Genomic DNA, 18,143 nt, shown 5'->3' with positions numbered 1-18,143 from the left:
GTTTGAAGACCTACACATGCTGTTGACTCTCATGGGTGGTGGAGAGTGGTTGCTTCTTATTCCCAGGAGAGAACATCATGTGAGATAACTGAGGTTGTGTTTTGCATTTGTACTATTTAAGGTCCTTACAGCGTGCATGTTTGATGATGTGGGGATAAATAAATGATCCAAATAAACCATTTAATAGGAAGTATATCCTCTGCACACACACACACACACACACACACACACACACACACAGACAGACAGAACTTTTAAGCAGCAATAACGCTTTCCATTTAATTATTCACACAATTCACTCTGCAAAGTAATAACCATTGCATAATGTGAGGTGGTCCAAAGTGAAAGCTAGAAAAGGATGGATGCATTGAAGGAGTCTTATCTCGAAGTGTTTTATCTGAGTGCTGCTGCTGCTGCTGCAAAAAGAAAACTGCTGCTAAAATGTGCAGGTGGATGAAGCAGCCCAACAAGACCTGACACATTGTTCTATTTTTAGAGCCACAGCGCATCAAAAAGTGTGTTTCTGGGTTCTTGTCCTCGGGTGTGCACATTCTGTTCTGTTAGCTGGCACATCAGTTACCTGCAACAACAACTGAAGGTGAGCATGACTCCGGCATTTGAATAATTTTGATGCAGTTGACAAGGTCAGCAGACGGGGGGAGGCACCCAAGTTTTCCTCCTCTCATACACAAACTGTTTTTACAACTATAAACTATTGGACTTTACTAATTGACCATTCATCAAACTGCACTACCACAACTTGTTTTATAAAGTGGCTCAACAGCACTATTTTGTCTTTTCTGTCTCTTCATTTCCTTCGCTTCCTTTCCCACACCCAGTTCATTTTCTAGCTTGTTCCCTTCATCCTCATATTTCACTTCTACTGTATCTGTCATGTTACTTTCTGCTTTGCTCTGTCCAGTAGAGCAGAAATGCCTCGCAAAGAGACGAAAGTTGAACACACAAAAACACACAAACTCAAACTTCCACACAGAGCCGACCAAGCCTCACTCGTTTTTTCCCCTCAGTCTCCGGTTTACTACGGCCTGATGCACAGGGAGAAAATATAACATTTCTACTGTTTGGATCCAATCATTTTCCTCTGACTACAAGGTCTGTAACCATCAATTTCACCTGCTGAGCGAGAGATAGAGAGAGAGAGAGAGAGAGAGAGAAGGAAATCAAGCAAGACGGAGACAGGCACATCTAAATGCAGGTTGGGCTGTGTGATAGTGGTTGCAGATAAACTGTGTGTTGATAACGATAATAACCTTAAATGTTCACTCTGGGTATGGATGGATCAAAAACTCTATCACACAGCAGAAATAGACTGAAACAGCCAGTTAGTTGCATTTTTCTGCTTGCATGTCAAGAAAATGCTCAGTGCAAAGAGTGATACTTGAGAAACACAAACAAAGTGAGAGCCGCAAAACAAAGAAAGACTCTATATGTATAATAAAAACATAGAAAAATGTATAATAAGGATGGAGATGGATCCAACCTTTCTTGCATCAATCCTCCTCACTCACTTTTTCAAGACAGCATCTCTTATTCCCTATCATTGTTGTTACAGCAATGTGTCATCCTCATGGCCAAAAGAAAAGCTGAGTCACTGTTTTTCTTCAGGCCATAGCACTGGGTATGTTATCAAAAAGTGCATAAAATCGCTCCTTTGTAGATCCCAGCAGAGCAACAGTCAGCTTTCTTAACAAGAACATGGTCCCCTGGATATATTTTAATCTGTGCTGCCAGTTCAGTGCCGTTCTTTCCCTGTTAGCCAATTAAGATAATGCGGTGAAAAGATAAATATGGGCTGGGGAAATGCTTTCAGGTGCTGCAGGCAGGGGGCATTGATTTGCATCCCAACAAAGCAGATGTTATTGTTGTGTAGAAATGCAAAACTAAACAGGAATAATATAACATGAAGACGGACGTAAAGGTCAGACATAAAGATGTGAAATTCTGCAGCATGATGGGGGATTTTTGGTTGCAGCTGTTGTGGATGAACTCACAGCGGATGGTGTTATTAGGATGATGTTACGTCTGGAAGCAGACATATAAGTCAGGGTCGGTTGTGTTCATTAACACACACACACACGCCGGCTATATAATGATGAATCTGCTGCAGCGGGGGAACAGAAATCAACTTCCTGTCAACAACTCAGGCCAAATGTCAGAAAGTCATCCTGTCTGCTTGCATTGCTCATGACAAAGAAGGTTATGTAACGCCTCATTATTTCTGTGCTGGAAGCCTAAAGTCTCCACGAGAAAGTTGCATTTTCTTCTTATAAACGTGTAAAAGTGATTTCAAAGTTGGTAGTCCAGGAACAACGGTTGAAATAACAAAAAAAACATAACAATTATTTCATATAAATGTGCAAAAGCAGAAAGTATGATATTTTTGCACATCCATTAAAATCAGAATGTCACTTTTTCACCTGACTTTAACAAATCAAATACAGTTTTATTTCTTTTTGAAAGTTTTTTTAAAAGTTTTTAAAAGTACATTTACTTTCTAAGCTTAAAATCGTACCATGACATATATTAGATCCTTAAATGTTAAAAGAAGATTTGATTGATAGGGACAGTAAAGGTAAGTAAACGATAGTCCTTTTTGTGAATGCAAACACACGCCCTGCCCCCCCCCTGTTTAAGCCGGGGCCCCGTTTGGGAAGCCCTGGTTAAGTCTGGCTCCGCCCCTGCTTGTTAAACTAACCACTTGCAGCACTCTGTCTGTTACTTTGACCAGCTGCAGGACTGAGGCTTCTGCTGATGGACAGAGGTTGCAACGAGTGAAGGACATGGACTCAGGTAAAAAAGTCAGACAACTTCTCAAGCAAAAAGCTGCACTTCGTCCTGAGATTGACAAATAATAGAAAGAAACAGAAAAAGCAGGAGGTACTACTGAAAGTTCCAGCCCACTCTGATCATCTCTTAATTGTCTTTAAAGCACAAAAAGACTGTTTCTCTCGTGGGACTCAGACAGCACAGGGTACCGCTCTCTCTCTCTCTCTTTTTTCAAGGTTAATGTCGATAGCCCATATCCGCTCTATCTCCCTCCCTGCTATCATTATAAACAAACAGAAATCCATCCAGGTCATCAAACATAGGGGACTTTCTTTAACAGAATCAAATTCAGTGTTGTGAAAAATGTATGTACTGGTGTACACCAACCTTTAAACTGGCTGTAAGAACAGCATGCTTTACTCCCCGTGCGTCAGTTAAAATATTATGAGTCAGCGGGTAAACAAAAGCTGCCTCGGTATTGCAAATGTTTCAGAGAAATATGTTTAAAAGAAGCTGATAGAATAGGAAAAGGAAGCTTCTTCAGGTAGGGGCTCATTATAAATTCATACCCTGACGCTGCATCTTTGACAAACCATAAAGGATGTTTGTCATTCAGCGTGATTGACTCGCCCTCACACCAGCAGAGCAGAGACATTGCTCAGGACAGCAAAACAGACGCCCCATGCTCTGCTGAAATAAAGAGAGTGACGATACATTTTGATGAATTCTATAGGCCTGAAGAAAGTTTTTTGTGCCTCATCTGGGGTAGCAGCCATGGAAGGGGAAACATTGCTATACTTTTTTTTTTGCACATCCATTAAACTCCAAAACTGCAGGAGGAACTTCTTAGACGTTGGTTTGACAGTGCTCAACAACATCTTAGGTCCCAGGGCAAAAATCTTCTGACAGTGGGCAAAATGTGACCGCTACTTTTGAAGCTACTTTGAAAAGTGTGTGTGCTCAAACTGTCAGGTTTGGTACAAACTGCTCTCGGCACTGTGATGAAGCCTGTAGTGTACTGTATATGAGAGAGAGAGAGGATAAGGAGCAACAAAGAAAACAAGAGAGAAGTTTAGAAAAGGAAACAAGAAAAGTTTGGTCCGCAGGCAGTCGGTACATTTCCTCTGCATCGCCGTGACAGCGTTTCCTGCTTTCATCAACTAGTTTCTGTGTGTGTACCTGTTATATATCCCTTACTGTTACGCTATGTTATGTTTTTCATCCTATTCCACTTTCCTGTCTGCTAATTTGATGAACTTTTGCTGGACAACCTTAAAGCATTCACATCTCCAAACCACTTGTGCTGAATTGGAGCCAAGGTTTTAAATTAACTATAAGGCTAATGTTTGCAAGTTGTGCTCAGAAGAGTACATTTCCTCTTCTATAGTTTATGCTCATGAAAGATGGATAGCAGAGCATTTTCACTGAGTTTAGCAACAGTGGAGTTTACAGCAGAGCGGTTATTCGGTATAGTGTAGTAACCTAAGACTGTATAAAACATGGACGTTGTCTCAGTGACGTCACCCGTTGGTTTCTGAAGGGGAATGTTGAAACCAAACAATAGAGGTCGCCCTAGTGGAAATGCTGACTCAATCTAAGCTTTTCATCAATCTAGTATCTGATAAAGACACTGAGGCGGGCTTTAAGCCTCACGCCCACCTGTCAATCAAACCAGTCATGCCTCTAATCAAACAAACGTATGCAAAACGCTGATCTCATCAGCTAGTGACACCCAAACTGTTTTAGTACCAGGCCTTAAACACGTTTATCTCTGCTGTGGTTAAGGGCATCGTCAAGTGGGCTCGAATGGGGATTCCTTGGTTTTTGTAGCCAGCCTCAAGTGGACAGTCGAGGAACTTCAGGTTTTTGCACTTTCAAATTGGCTTCCTTTTTTTAACACTGGAGGTTACTGCTTGGTAGTAACCCTGTAAATGGTCGTACTCTTCCTTCATTATGTACAAAAGTGGAACGATTACAAGGAGTTAGCTTTGATTGCGTGATAAACTTGTAAGTGGTTACAGTATGAATCCAGTTTAATATATATCGTAAGTATGTGTCATGATAATTAAATGATAAATACTTTGACACTAGCGATGCTATTTTCTAAACGAAATTCTGACTCTTACCTCAATGATCAAGAGGGATAACACCATAAAAAGGCATCTTCTCCCTACTTCTTTAATCATTTTACTTTGCATCCACTCTGATTTATAAATAGCAGATGTCCAACTGATCAAGAAATGTTGGAGGACCTGCTGCCTGAATGCACTGACGTTATAACTAACCCCCTTTCCTTTCATATAAACAGTCAACTCCCACACTCCCTCCCTCTCTCTGACTAATAATTATAAGTTGAGTTGACGACTCAGTGAGTGGCATCACACCCATAAAGGTGTAAACACACAAAACAATGAATGCAATTAGTGTAGAGCGAGGAGTTCTTCAGGGGACGCTGCCATGTACTTATACAAACATGCACACACATACGCATAGACACAACAGCAGCTTAAAAAGAGTGAGCGCATTAAGACTCCAACCTGGGACTTTACTTTTAATTAGCATTGCAAGGGTAACACTTGCATATTACTCTGAAATGAATCTGCAGAGCCTGAAGCGGTGTGTTAGGATTACACTATAATGCATTCTTTGAGCATTGGAAAATGGAGAGAGCAGAGGTTAGAACTCAGCTGTGAATTACTCCTCTCATATTAATCTGCACACGTTCAGCTTGTGCTCAGTGAAACCAGCACAGGAAGGAAATGCATGAAAAAGCTATACACGGCATTAAATGTCAATTTAGGGTCATGACAATGCGTTTTACTCAAAGAGAGTATAAAAGAAATAGACATGAGCTATTTATACTATTTATACTAAGTGTGACTCACAATATGTATATGCTCTGAATTAATAGTATGCAATTTTAAATAGAAATGCCCTGATATATACTTGCTGTCATTTTTAAGTATCATACAGGAGCTCACTTGTCATACACAACCGCCCCACAATGCACTGCAGCTATTCAGCGGTGCTCGCCAGCCAGTTAAAAGGCAGCATAGGAATAAAAGTGTAATTATTTTAACATGTGGTCAAATAGAATTCACATAGTGAACTATGTGGCTCTGCAAATTCTGAATCTATTCACAATGTTGTCACATTTTATATACGGCCCAAAAGGCGTGCTAGCCTGGTGCTCACTTTTTCAACATAGTTGAGGCCTGGAATACGTGATCAATGAAGTCATGTGTGAGGACGTGCAAGACATGTGTTATATGTTGAATATGGCATATTACTCTGCCTGGTAGTATGCAGAAAAAAATGTTTGATTATGTAGCAGCCAGAATGTTAGTTTGTGGTTTGGTACAAAGCCATAACCTCTTTGGCAGTGAAGTCGAAGTATCTTGAGCCTGCGTTCTTTCTAATGGCCAGCAGGGGGGCGACTGCACTGGTTTCAAAAAAATGTCTGATTGTATGAAGCCAGAGGGGATAATGACCCTACTTTGAAGTTGATTAATTACATCAATAAACATTTTTAATGATAAGTTTATGTTCTCAATCACCGGTTTCAAGTCCCATTTAAATTGTTTGTTCCTTTTTTTTTTTAAATGATGGTCCCTATTAGAGTAAAATAATCAACAAAGAAGGCAATGCACTTTAGGCATGCCAGTTGATCAACACGTTGCTGCAATAGCGACTTGTTATGTTAACCAGGATAGTGACGTAATATATAATTCACTAAAAACGAAACAAAAACAAACAAAAAAACATGATAGCAGCCGGCAAAAAAAAAACTTAAGGCTTCAAGGAGTTATGGCTATATCCACTTCTATCATGTAGTCAGTCTTTTGTTCTTCCCTGCGCCTCTAAGTTGAAAGCACAAACAACAGTGTGGCATTTTGCAGCATGAACTTCCACACGTGCAGATGAGATCGGTGCATGTCAAATCTCATCACAGAACATGAGATTCCTCCAGGCAGCTCGGTGACTATCCTGGTGTATGTGCAGTTGTGTGGCCTGAATCCAAAGTGTATGCTGATGTCTGAGACCACGCATTCATGTGATTAAGTGTTGATTCTATAAGTGTGTCTAGGAATGAGTTTGTTGGCAAATGCAGCCTCATTAAGTCCACGTTATGTCAGCTCCACGAAGCACATATCATATCGTCTGCTTTTTACGCTCCCGTCCTTGTGTGCCTCTGAATAAGAAAACTTAACATAAACAAAAGCCTGCGATTCTTTCCGCTGCCCTTGACACGCTCTGACATGTGCCACCATCGAACGGCACACATGCATCTTAGCATTACTTCAGTGAGCAGCAGAGATATTCATCCAGTGCATCCGATGATCCATTCGTCTTCTTCTCCTCTGCATGCCTGTCCTCCCTTCTAATAAATGCATTGCCCTCTGACAAACACTGTTTGCTCGGCCTAACAGCAATAAAGACTCACACGGAGAGACATGAAGCAATCAATGACGCTTTTCATGCCACTTAGCTTAAAGAGTGAGGACCTGCTTCTGATTTAAGCTCCCTCATTACCAGACCAGTTCACCCTGTAATGACTCAACCTCAGACCAGTGGTGATAATAACAAGTAACACTCTTTTCTCCTCTCCCTTTTTTTTTTTTCCCAATCAAGAAAGAAACCTAACTTGACCCATTAAAGGACCCTTTCCTTTGAGAGGGAAGTTGCAATAAATTCAAACATCAAGGAGAAGTAGTTTGCAGGTATCCCACTAGGTTTTAAAATGTAAAAGACGAACTGGTTTGCCTAATAAACAGCATCAAAATGCTGTTTTCAGCAGCCCTAGACATATACAGTATATCCCCTTTAATCAAAACATCAGCAAACATCTGAAGCTCTAATTTGTCAGCAGAAAGCCTTATCAGCAGGTGTTTAAAATATTGTGACAGACAGCGTTGCTATCTGTAGAAACCAGCCGTGACAGGCCGATGAAGAGGAGAGGACTGATTAGAAACACCCAGAATTCACATGGAAGCTTTTCATAAGGCAATCTGAGGTGCAGCAAGCAACCAACATCTTCACTTCGGCATTCAAGCGGACTATTTTTCAATAACAACCTTTGCCTGCTGAAGCTTTGCAGAAAAAGATTTTATTTTCAATCATAAGCACTGCTTGGAGTGTTTACCCAAGCCAACGAGGGCTACAGACCCTGTCCTGTGTCCTATAGCGAGTGGCCAGGCCAGCCTTCCCCTGGCGCTCTGCAGGGACAGCAGATGCAGCTGGCTGCAAACTTTTCATTAGTGAGGGGGCTGCAGAAAAAAAGGTGGCAAATATTTATCTTTGCACAGATTGCTGAGCAGGGCCTGCATACAAAGCAAGCCTCTGGTTTAACAGAGTCCCCCGGTGTCAGAACAGAGTGGGATGTGAAGCGGTAGCTAGGGGTGCTGGAATGGGAGAGTAATTGGAGTGTGTATAAAAGGTTGGTCTCGACTTGTGATTTCTTAAGCTCTTTAAAAACTAAGCTCCTGCAGGCGGCCTCTGAGGGTGCGTTCATTTTTGTTTTTTCCTGATTTAAATCAATCTACAATAAAAAACATGACCGCTACAGACTTCATTATTATTGCAAATGAAGGAGTCAGCTTCCTTTTTATGCCTCGTCATGTCTGATCTTTGATGATGTCATTATATTACCTAACATGCAGTAAAATACTGGCTTTGGCTTGGAACCATTTCAGCTTTTTTTGCTCACATATGGTTATTAAATATTTAAAGATACTCCAAATACCAGTGGAAACACCAGCAGATTCTTTGCTGTTGCAGAGTGAATGTCCGGCTATATGACCATATTTTAGTGAGGGCATTAATCTATGACGTGTCTCTTGCCGTACAAATGTGTGTGTGTGTGTGATAAATGGCTCACCCACGGCCTTGCAGGTCTTAGACGCCGGATCCATCTCGTAGCCTTCGTAGCACTCACACTTATAATCTCCCTTGTAGTTGATGCAGATCTGACTGCAGGCGTCCGGGTTCTCACATTCATCTATGTCTGTGGAGAGAAACACGGCGTGAAGACGTCACAAATCAAAAGTAAAACAACAGGGACACACACATTGTCAGCTCTGTCTTGAAGAGCGTGAAGAACGTCTCTCAAAAAAATATTCACTTCAAATGCTCTGACTCTTCAGATCGAGTTTGTATGACTAATATACAGAGTAACCGGAGGGGCTTCTAGAGACGGGACACATGATCTCGTGAGAAAAGACAAACACTACAGCTTGTTAAATCATGATGTATATGTGAGAAAACAGTAGTCAGCAGTAGCTCAGCCTGTTGGGAACCAGAAGGTCGCCGGTTTAAGTCCAGGGGCGGACTTAGTCTGGAAATTGGATTGGTTGGTGGAAATGTGCCTCTTCACTCCCTGAGCGCTGTCGATGTGCCCTTGAGCAAGACACTGAACCCCCAACTGCTCAGACTGCTCTTTCATGTGTGCAGCCCCCTCACAGTGCATGTCTAAAGGATCCTGTTTGTGCATGTGTGTGTATTTCATGTGTGTGTTGCATGACTCAACAAAAGATTGTAAAACTGAATTTCTCCTCGAGGCATTCATAAATCTTCTTCTCTTTCTCCTTAAATTCAATCTCAGTGGCTCAGCATTGAAGCTTTTGTTGCTTTTAATTATTCAAGAAGAATTTTGAAGTATTTGAAAAGATGTATTTCATTTTTGTGTGGGAGTACAATGCTTAGCTGGACTGGACCCTGGACACTTGACAGTATATTAATAAATATCACGTCCACACTTCTCACATCCATGTTGGTTGAGATCTGTTGCGATGTGGATGGGAAGGTGGCTTACAGCGCTTCTCTCGTCTCAGAATCAAAAGTATTCCTACTCCGTTTTGTCTCGGCCTCAGACTGGGCAGACTCCGGATTTTAAATCGAGACCGGTCAAGGCCACCACTGAGAGGCTATCTTTCCACATTATTTCTGTGATAAGAAGGAAACGCCCCTTTCTACAAGAACCCATAACTTCAATTTCATTTGTAGTTTGGTTTTGATCGCCTCTGGTTACGGTGTTAAGGTCTAAGTGAGTGACATGCCCGCTGCGCACAAGTTGATGATTTTTCAGTCATATTTCATGGTGTTGGTCTTGTCTCGGTCTCGATCCCTAAATGTCTTAGTGGTGCCTCTGGTCTCGGTTAGTTTAGTCCTGATTATAACACTAGTAAAAAAGTACTGACCTGTGCTTTGTAAAAGTATGACATTTAGATTTGTCATAAAAGCTGTGTACCTTGACCTGCGTTGAATAAAGAAGATACAATATGGAAATCCTCTTCTTCTGAGTGTTAAAACAAGTGGTTTTTGGCAGCAGTTTATCCACTTAGAGTCAATAGGAAAATACTGCCTCAAAATGTATGAACTGCAGGTAAAAAAAAAGAACTTTCACCAGAACTTTTGCCCCTAGCTTGGTTTGTAAGATCTTGTTTAAAACTCTAATTGAGCTCCTGTAACCTCTAAAAATGGAAATACAGCAGTGGACCAAAGGGACACAAACGGCCCTATAGATCATAGCAGCTCAACCTGGCCAGGCCCAGACAAGGTGTGATTGTACATTAGTCATGGCTCTCTACATCTCCACTGTAGTTTGGACACAGGACTTTTTTTCTTTACCTCCACAGGTCTTTTTGTCCAGCAGTTTGTACCCGGAGGGACAGTCACACTCGTAACCGATTCTCCGGTCCCTGCAGATGTGGGAGCAGCCGCCGTTGTTGTCTGCACACTCATTCACGCCTGCAGCAGAGAGAGAGATAGAGATATAGATACGTAAGCCTTGAATAGAAAGTAAAAACACTGAAAATATGTGCATTGTTTTTAATGATCCGACATGTTAAGATAAATTGGTCCTCTTTTAAAACACGTAAAATGTGGATTTAAAAAGAAAAGTAGTTTGGCTCAAAAGCAAAATAAAATGGGAAATGAAAAATTAAACACAGGTATGTTTGAAAGTGTGTACAGTATATTCAAAAGCCTGCTTGTGTGTGTGTGTGTGTGTGTGTGTGTGTGTGTGTGTGTGTGTGTGTGTGTGTCCTTCAGGCAGAGTTTTTGCCAAAATGCACCTGGATCCATTCCACTCTCCAACAGGGAGCTTGGCTGTGTGCACCAGGTGTCACTCTACTATGATACCCATTGTTACAGACTCATCCCTCCAACCACATTCTCTCCATTTCCTCCTCTTTTTTTTTTTTAGCCGAACAGATTGGACTCCCTCTCAGGCGTTGCTGCCTCTAAGTCCTTTCCTTTTTGTATCAGTTTTCATTCACTCCTTTGTCTTTTCAACTCCTCTCCCGCTTCCCCAGGGGGCAGAGAGACATCGCTGCATGAAGCTAAAGCTGGTACTTCATTACCGGTTTGCATTAAAGATTTAAGCTGCAAGGCTACAGGTGCTGCTGCGAGCCGGTGAGGGAAATAAAGAGGAGAGGAAGAGACTTCAAGAGTAAAAATCGAGATAGACCGACAGATTAATAAGGAAAAGAGTCTTAGCATGCCGTTTTACCAAAAATAATGGTGAAATTTAAAGAATTGCAACGACATTCTATAAGTTTATAACAGAACCTTTTCAAGTGATTTATTAGGCCCTGTGTCCACCAAGCATTTTTTTAAATCGTAAAAGAGAGTAGAGAGCGTTACTACTTTTACTTTTTTTGCATTACTTTTCAGAAAGGCGCTGTTGACGTAAACTGGCGCTCTTTTCCAAATGTATGATATTCCCCGTAGTTTTGCCGCCTACAGATTGTGTCTTGTAGGCTAACCACTTGTCTCCATGTCTGATCATAAATGAAAAGATCTGAAATATAACACATACAGTAAAAAGTACAGGAGCGGCGTTTTTTTTTGCAGCCTTTTTCGTCTCAGTGTCCAAACGCTTAATGCAAGTGCACCTGAGCGGGTGTTTAAGCATGAACACGCTAAGACACTCTTTGATATTTGTACACTTCTTTTGTCTGCAATCACTTTCTAAGGTTTGGCTGAGGCACGACATCTCCAATAAGTTTGTAATCCAGTGATACAACACTGTAACACCCATGACCTGTACATACATGGGCTAAGTCTCAGTGACGTCACTAATTTGTTTCTGGAGCAGATTTCTGAAGTCCATCGATGATGAACTTTCAATCAACCTAGAAACAGGTAAAGAGCTAGAGCGGGGGCGGGGCCTTAAACCTCCTGGTGAAACAGTTACCACAGACCCGCCCATAAGTCAGGTCAGCCACACCTCTTATTATGAAGACTCTCAGATCGATGAGTTATAAAGGAATCACTCAAATTGACACCCAACAGCAGTGAAAAAATACATTAGTCCTGCACTTGTGATATTACAGTATGGTTATTGTGGGTGATGTTTATCATATTGTTTCTTATCCTGCAAATCCCACCCGAAGGCATAATGCACCACAAATAGTCATGCATACCAAAAAAACATTGCAGTTATTAAAATGCAGGACTTCCAATGCAAACATAGAAATAACATTTAAAACATTTGGTTAAACTCGGGGACAAATAAAGACTTCACTTTGGCCGAGCTTTGGTTAAAGATCCATCATGATCTCCATGTTGCAGATAATTAAAGTCACAGCTAAAAGAAGAGGAGCAGGTTTTGCCTTGAGACGCTGAACATCGGGTTGAACATCAATGTGATGGTTACAGGGCGGCCTCATTAAGGTTTATATCCATGTGCTTTGAGAGCAGAACTAAGTGGGAGGGCAGCACGCCTACATTAAATTATACTTATACTAATAATTATACTGGCTTGAGAACCTCGACTTCATAGCAACCTTACATTTGATTGTACCTCTTCATGAGTACCATTGCACAGTGCTTCTTAGTACTTCAATTGCACAAAATTCATTAGCTACATTTACTCTAAATTGTATTAACAGGTATGTTATTCTCATCTGATTGCACTACTTGTCATGTTAGATGCGTGACTGAACCTTGTTTAGTGGTAATTATCTATGGTGTGCAGATAATCTATATGGTTACTTATGGGTAATGTAGTCAGAGCACGTTTTTCAAAGCTAAGTCCGCACTAGGGGGAGAAACACTCATCTCTTTGATCATTACAAGGCAGCAGAGAAATGTCCTGATTTCTCCTGCCTTGATCAAATGAAGCTCCATTTATGAAGACGACTGACCACCCACATTAGAGGCAGCTGATGACGCCTCGGTATGTGTGTGTGTGTGTGTGTGTGTCTGTGTGCATCAGTGCGATTACACAAGCATGTTACTGCATTTATGTATGCCTGAGGTGGTGACAGAGCTAATGAGAATCAGGGTATGTGGGTGTTTTACGAGTGAACATGAACAGAAAGAAATGATCTTACCGCACTCCTTCATTGGTTCATCAGACCAGTCTTTGCAGTCTTTGACGTTGTCACACACCTTGATGCTGTCAATACACTCCCCGTTCTTACAGCGGAACTTTCTCGGCCCGTCGCACTTTGTAACTGTGGCACAAAAAAAATGTATAGGGGCACATTTATAAAAATATCAGGTATACAGTAACCCATGTGAAGCCTTTACAAGCAAGACAGTCAATGTTTGAAGTAGTTTGAGTCCAAGGAAATTAATTAATTGTTATTGTAATTTAAATTATAAAGTTCATTGAGGGGAAAACACTCTTAGAAATTGCACCATTCCTTGGAAAAAAACGACGCCTTGGTTTGTAATCTTGATTCATAACTAGGTAATTTTATGTAACGTCTGAAAGAAACAGATAAGATTTGCAGACATTTTGGGGGATTTGACCTTTCCTTAGTGAGAACTGGAAACTGTAAAATCTCCCTAAAGTGGTTTTATGATCACAGATTTAATGGGTGTGACTTTTGCTTAGTAGACTACTCAAAATATTAACAATAAACAGTTGATTTTATGTGCACATATTTGGCTATGGCTTGTGAACCTTTTTTCTGTTTTGTTTTTTTACTATAAAAAACAAACAACCTGCCAAGTACAGGTACATGCAGGACTCCACTGTGCCCTTTGAGGAAACTGTGAAGAGTAAAAAATCCATTTCAGGTTCACAGCTGCACTTCAGAAAACACTGGATTCAAGATAAATTTGCTGCCAGGCTGAGCGTCTGATGACGACCTTGAGCTTTTCAGAAGACGTGTGTGTGGAGAAGTTAACATTTACTGTAACCTGTTTGCAAATACAAATCACGCTCCCATCCTTCCTCATTCCACCGTGAACACTTTTTGTAGTCATAAGAAAGCGATTTAGCTCAGAAACATACTGAGACTCTTTAAATGCTTTGACACTGTCGATGTTCAAAACTCCCATTCCTCTAAGTTTTGAATCTCTGCCAATACAGAATTACCTTCTTTAAACACTCTCATGGGGCTGATTTCACTCGTTCAGCCAACGTCTGCCATCTGTGCTACACCCTGGTACTTAGCATGTGAATGTGCTTTGAGGTATTTAAGTCGTTATTTGACAGATTTGTTCGGCTAAATCAAGTATCACAAAGGACTCGAACATGCAAACAGAAATGTGTTCTTTAAATTCAAATAATGGAAATGTATCCTACTGCAATCGGATGACAAAGCCCCATTTGAAAGGATGCAATAAGCGATTTGAAATGATAACGTTGCAGATAGAGTAGTAGCCAGTAATCGTCTGCCGCTCACCGTTGACACAGCCGGCTTCATCACTGTAGTCTGGACAGTCGTGCACTTTGTTACACTGCTTGGTGCCGTGGATACAGGATCCATCTCCACACTGGAACTCGTCGGGTCGGCAGGTGAGCAGGGCTGCAGGACACAAACAGTTCAGAAACAAGTGAAAAAAACGTCATTTTTTGGTCCCTGAATCTCATTGCACACAGACACAGTTACATAAGACACGTCACATAAATGATGGGAGAATATAAATGTATTTATCTCTCTAAATATTCCTTAATGGCGATATTCTGATGTAATTTGTTCCTGCCTCAAGTCCTAAAACTATATTTGGGCTTATTGAAAACTGCTGTGACACTAGAGTGATAAATAAGTGTCCTTTTTATTTGACAGCTTTAGGCTAGCTACTGCTAACCCTGAATGATGATATGATGTGACCACTATCATTGCTTTGTGGCCTGGCTCAGTACACTGAAGGAAGTCTAACATGAAAAAACAAGACGAGCATCTACGACCAAACAATGCTAATGTTAGCTGCAGCTTCGCGTACAGAAACTCCAGTCCTGATATTTTTTGTCAGACAAACACTGATTTTTTTAACATGACAATGCTTTAATTAGTGTTTTCTATACTTTTAACTTCATTCACTTTAATTATAAAAAGACTTGAGTGCTTTAAAAACAACGGTTGCTAACATTTTGCTAGCTTGGCTTACGTGACATTCTTAGCTAGCATTAATCCTCTGGCGCTCTAAAATACAAGTTGCTTATTTCTGCCATAAATATTTTATTGCTTTGAAAGCTTTTGTTTTGAAGAAGCAGAAACACGACGTCTTTTTTGTGTGGGATAAGAATTGATGTTTTATGATTGATACATTAACTAGCATAGGCTACATAGCAATATTGCATTTCAGGCATTTAGGCATTCAAATAGTTTTACTTTGATATACTTAATAATAAAGTTCTGATACTGGTATTACATCCGAACTAACTAAGTCTCGACGCCCTTTTCTTTCTGATTAAGCTGCATCCCCGCTGAGTTGAAGATAACACACATAAACCCAGAAACACAATATTAAGACAATCTTTTTTCTCCTCCATGAAGATGCACGTGTGTGTGTGTGTGTGTGTGTGTGTGTGTACAGTGTGCGATTTTTTTCTTCTTTCATCAACTTTGAGTTAGGTTCAATCCAACAGTAATCAGTCATACACAAGTCTTACCTACACAGAAAAAAGCCCCAGTGGAAATGAAAACCAGGCAGGTATTCATTCACTGTCTGAGGAAAAACCTGCATCCAGTGACCTATTGAGTGTTTGTGTGTGTGTGTGTGTGTGTGTGTTTGTGCGGGTGTGTATTGGTATTTAGTTTGTGCTCGCTCTAACGACGGAGGGGCAGGTTTATTTAACTCATTCGTCTTTTTAACTGGCTGTTTAATTATTCATGTGTTGTGTTTTGGACCCGCTCTGCAGAGGGAACGGAGGCAGACATGATCAATGGTTGTTGAGGGCACACAATCAGTATCACATATCCATGAATGTTCACAACTAGGCTACTGTAGGGTGAGAAAACATTTAACTGAAAAGTGTGCAGCAAAAATATGTCCACATTTGCATTAACACATGAACTTCAAGTGCTGAAACAGAAATTAAGACACACACGTTACCGCTAAATTCAGCTAAACGTGGAAGAAATAACCCTTCACCTGAGTTAATGTAGTGATTCTTTCAGCCAAGTGATTGGGGTCTGAGCTCAGCTAATCATGATGCATCCTTAGGATGAAGAGTCATTTTAAAAGATTGCCATCTGCAGAAAAGCTGGCAGAGGGAAAAGGAGACAAACGGCTGTAGATACCATTTGACCATTTCTCATTCCCCTTTACCTCCTGTCATCCTCCTCACAGTCACTTGTCTCAGCACGTCTGTGAAGCAACACAAAGATCCCGGAGACAGAGGCTTCAAATAAGAGGAGGGATAATAAACCGAGGGGACGGGTTTGTGCGAATCAGCAAAGCTTGTTGGAAATGAGGAGGAGGAGAGAGCAAAGTGGAGATAGACGATGATTCTCACATTACTCATTTACATTGAAATGTTGCACCTCCCTCAGGTGAGCTCGGCTCCCTCATTTACATAACACAGACATCTGAAACTATTACATCTTGTTCGACACCGAGCTCCAACCTCCTACTTTTATTCACACCATGATGAGCACACACAACCCCCCGACATCAAATCTATATAATCCACTCAGCTGCTGTCTCATCATTTCTGTCAAACAGCGGACAAGATTATTAAGACAGATGAATCCAGTGGTTGTTTTTTGCATTTTGAGGAAGACCTACAGTTTGCTTTGAATCATGCATGTTTTAATAGGAAACACAACTTAACTGTAAAGCTCTGAAAAATGACAAAAGTGTTTTTTTAGGTAAATTACGTTTAAGTTAATAATTGATGTTGTATTGATATTCAGGATTTCCTCACCTAGACAGATACGGTTCGGTAGATGTGAGTCTTTAAAACCAAATCCCCTCTTTGTTCTATTATAACCCAGGACTTACATTACAAAGTTTCTGCATTACAGGAAACCATGAATTGATTGTGTTGTGGAAAACAAAGAGCACTTTTTTCCAGATCCCTCAAGAAAGGTGAAGTGCACATAGCGGACTAAAGATTTAATAATAACCAGGAAGCTCTTAAGTGAGGCTTCTTGCTTGAATTCTATGACTGTGACGCTGATTTGCAAATTGTTTTTAACCTTGTTGTCATGCGATATTCCCCTCAAAAACTATCCCATCATACAGTGCATGCCTACAAAGAAGATAAACAGTAATGACCTTTGTGAAACAGACGCGCTGGAGGGAGTATTATTATAGAGAACAGTATTATTATAGGGTATGTGCACTTGTCTATACATTAAAACAGCTCTTAATGCTGCTGTATGTATGTTTACTCACTATTGCAGTTTTAAATGTACCGCACAAACCCTCAATGATGGTATCATTATTTCAGCTCCTGCATTTTTCATGTGCTTAAAAACTTGCTGCGGTCTGATCTCCAAGTGTACACTTGTCTGTTGTCTTCTGAGAGCATGTGTGTGTGTATGTGTTTATGTGTGTGTGTGTGTGTGTGTGTGTGTGTGTGTGGGGCGGTGCACCGTGCTTGTATCATGTTGTACGTGTGAGGCTACTGTCATCTCCCCGAGTGGTGTGTGGGAGTGTGAAGAGGTGACCAGATGGGGGTCTGACTTGATGAAGGACCTTCACCTCCCACACGTGCAGAAACACACACACACACACACACACACACACACACTCTCACAAACAAACAAACACATATGGTCGAACACACTCAGAGGTTCTCCTTGTGCCTCGTCAGATCACGTGGTTGCATGGCAACAACGCTCTTGGATCAACGTGATGAAGTTAGCATTGATCTTCCTTCAATCACTTGGTGGCACAACACGTTTTATCATGTAGTGTTTGAAAAATTCACAACAGGACATTCCTGCACAACAAAACATGCACTTTTGTTGATTTCCCTTCATCACCTTAATTAAAGTCTACAGCTGCTATTCACTTTTTTTTATCACAATCATAAAACTCAATGAAACTACCAGTGATGATCCTCCTAACAAGTACTGTGTGTAGCCTCTGTGCAATAAAACAGATACATGACATAAAAAAAGCATCAAAGTGCAATTGGAAGCCATATTTATCCATAACAATAA

General features: G+C 40.8%; 1 protein-coding gene across 5 annotated transcripts in view; it reads right to left on the bottom strand.

Moving 5' to 3' along the window:
* The window catches only part of lrp8 (low density lipoprotein receptor-related protein 8, apolipoprotein e receptor), a 181,571-nt gene that overhangs the window by 35,780 nt on the left and 127,648 nt on the right, over positions 1-18,143 (bottom strand). For all 5 annotated transcript variants that reach the window (XM_020633705.3, XM_020633707.3, XM_020633706.3 and 2 more), the window contains exons 6-9: positions 14,430-14,552; positions 13,125-13,247; positions 10,414-10,533; positions 8,666-8,791 (exon numbers count right to left, since the gene is read on the bottom strand). In XM_020633705.3, the coding sequence (XP_020489361.2) occupies positions 8,666-8,791; positions 10,414-10,533; positions 13,125-13,247; positions 14,430-14,552 (492 nt within the window). The remainder of the gene's footprint in view (positions 1-8,665; positions 8,792-10,413; positions 10,534-13,124; positions 13,248-14,429; positions 14,553-18,143) is intronic.

The sequence above is a fragment of the Labrus bergylta genome, chromosome 6, assembly GCF_963930695.1.
Source record: "Labrus bergylta chromosome 6, fLabBer1.1, whole genome shotgun sequence".
Taxonomy (NCBI): domain Eukaryota; kingdom Metazoa; phylum Chordata; class Actinopteri; order Labriformes; family Labridae; genus Labrus; species Labrus bergylta.
The sequence above is the reverse complement of the archived record's forward strand: the minus strand, read 5'-3'. Positions and strand labels throughout refer to the sequence as shown.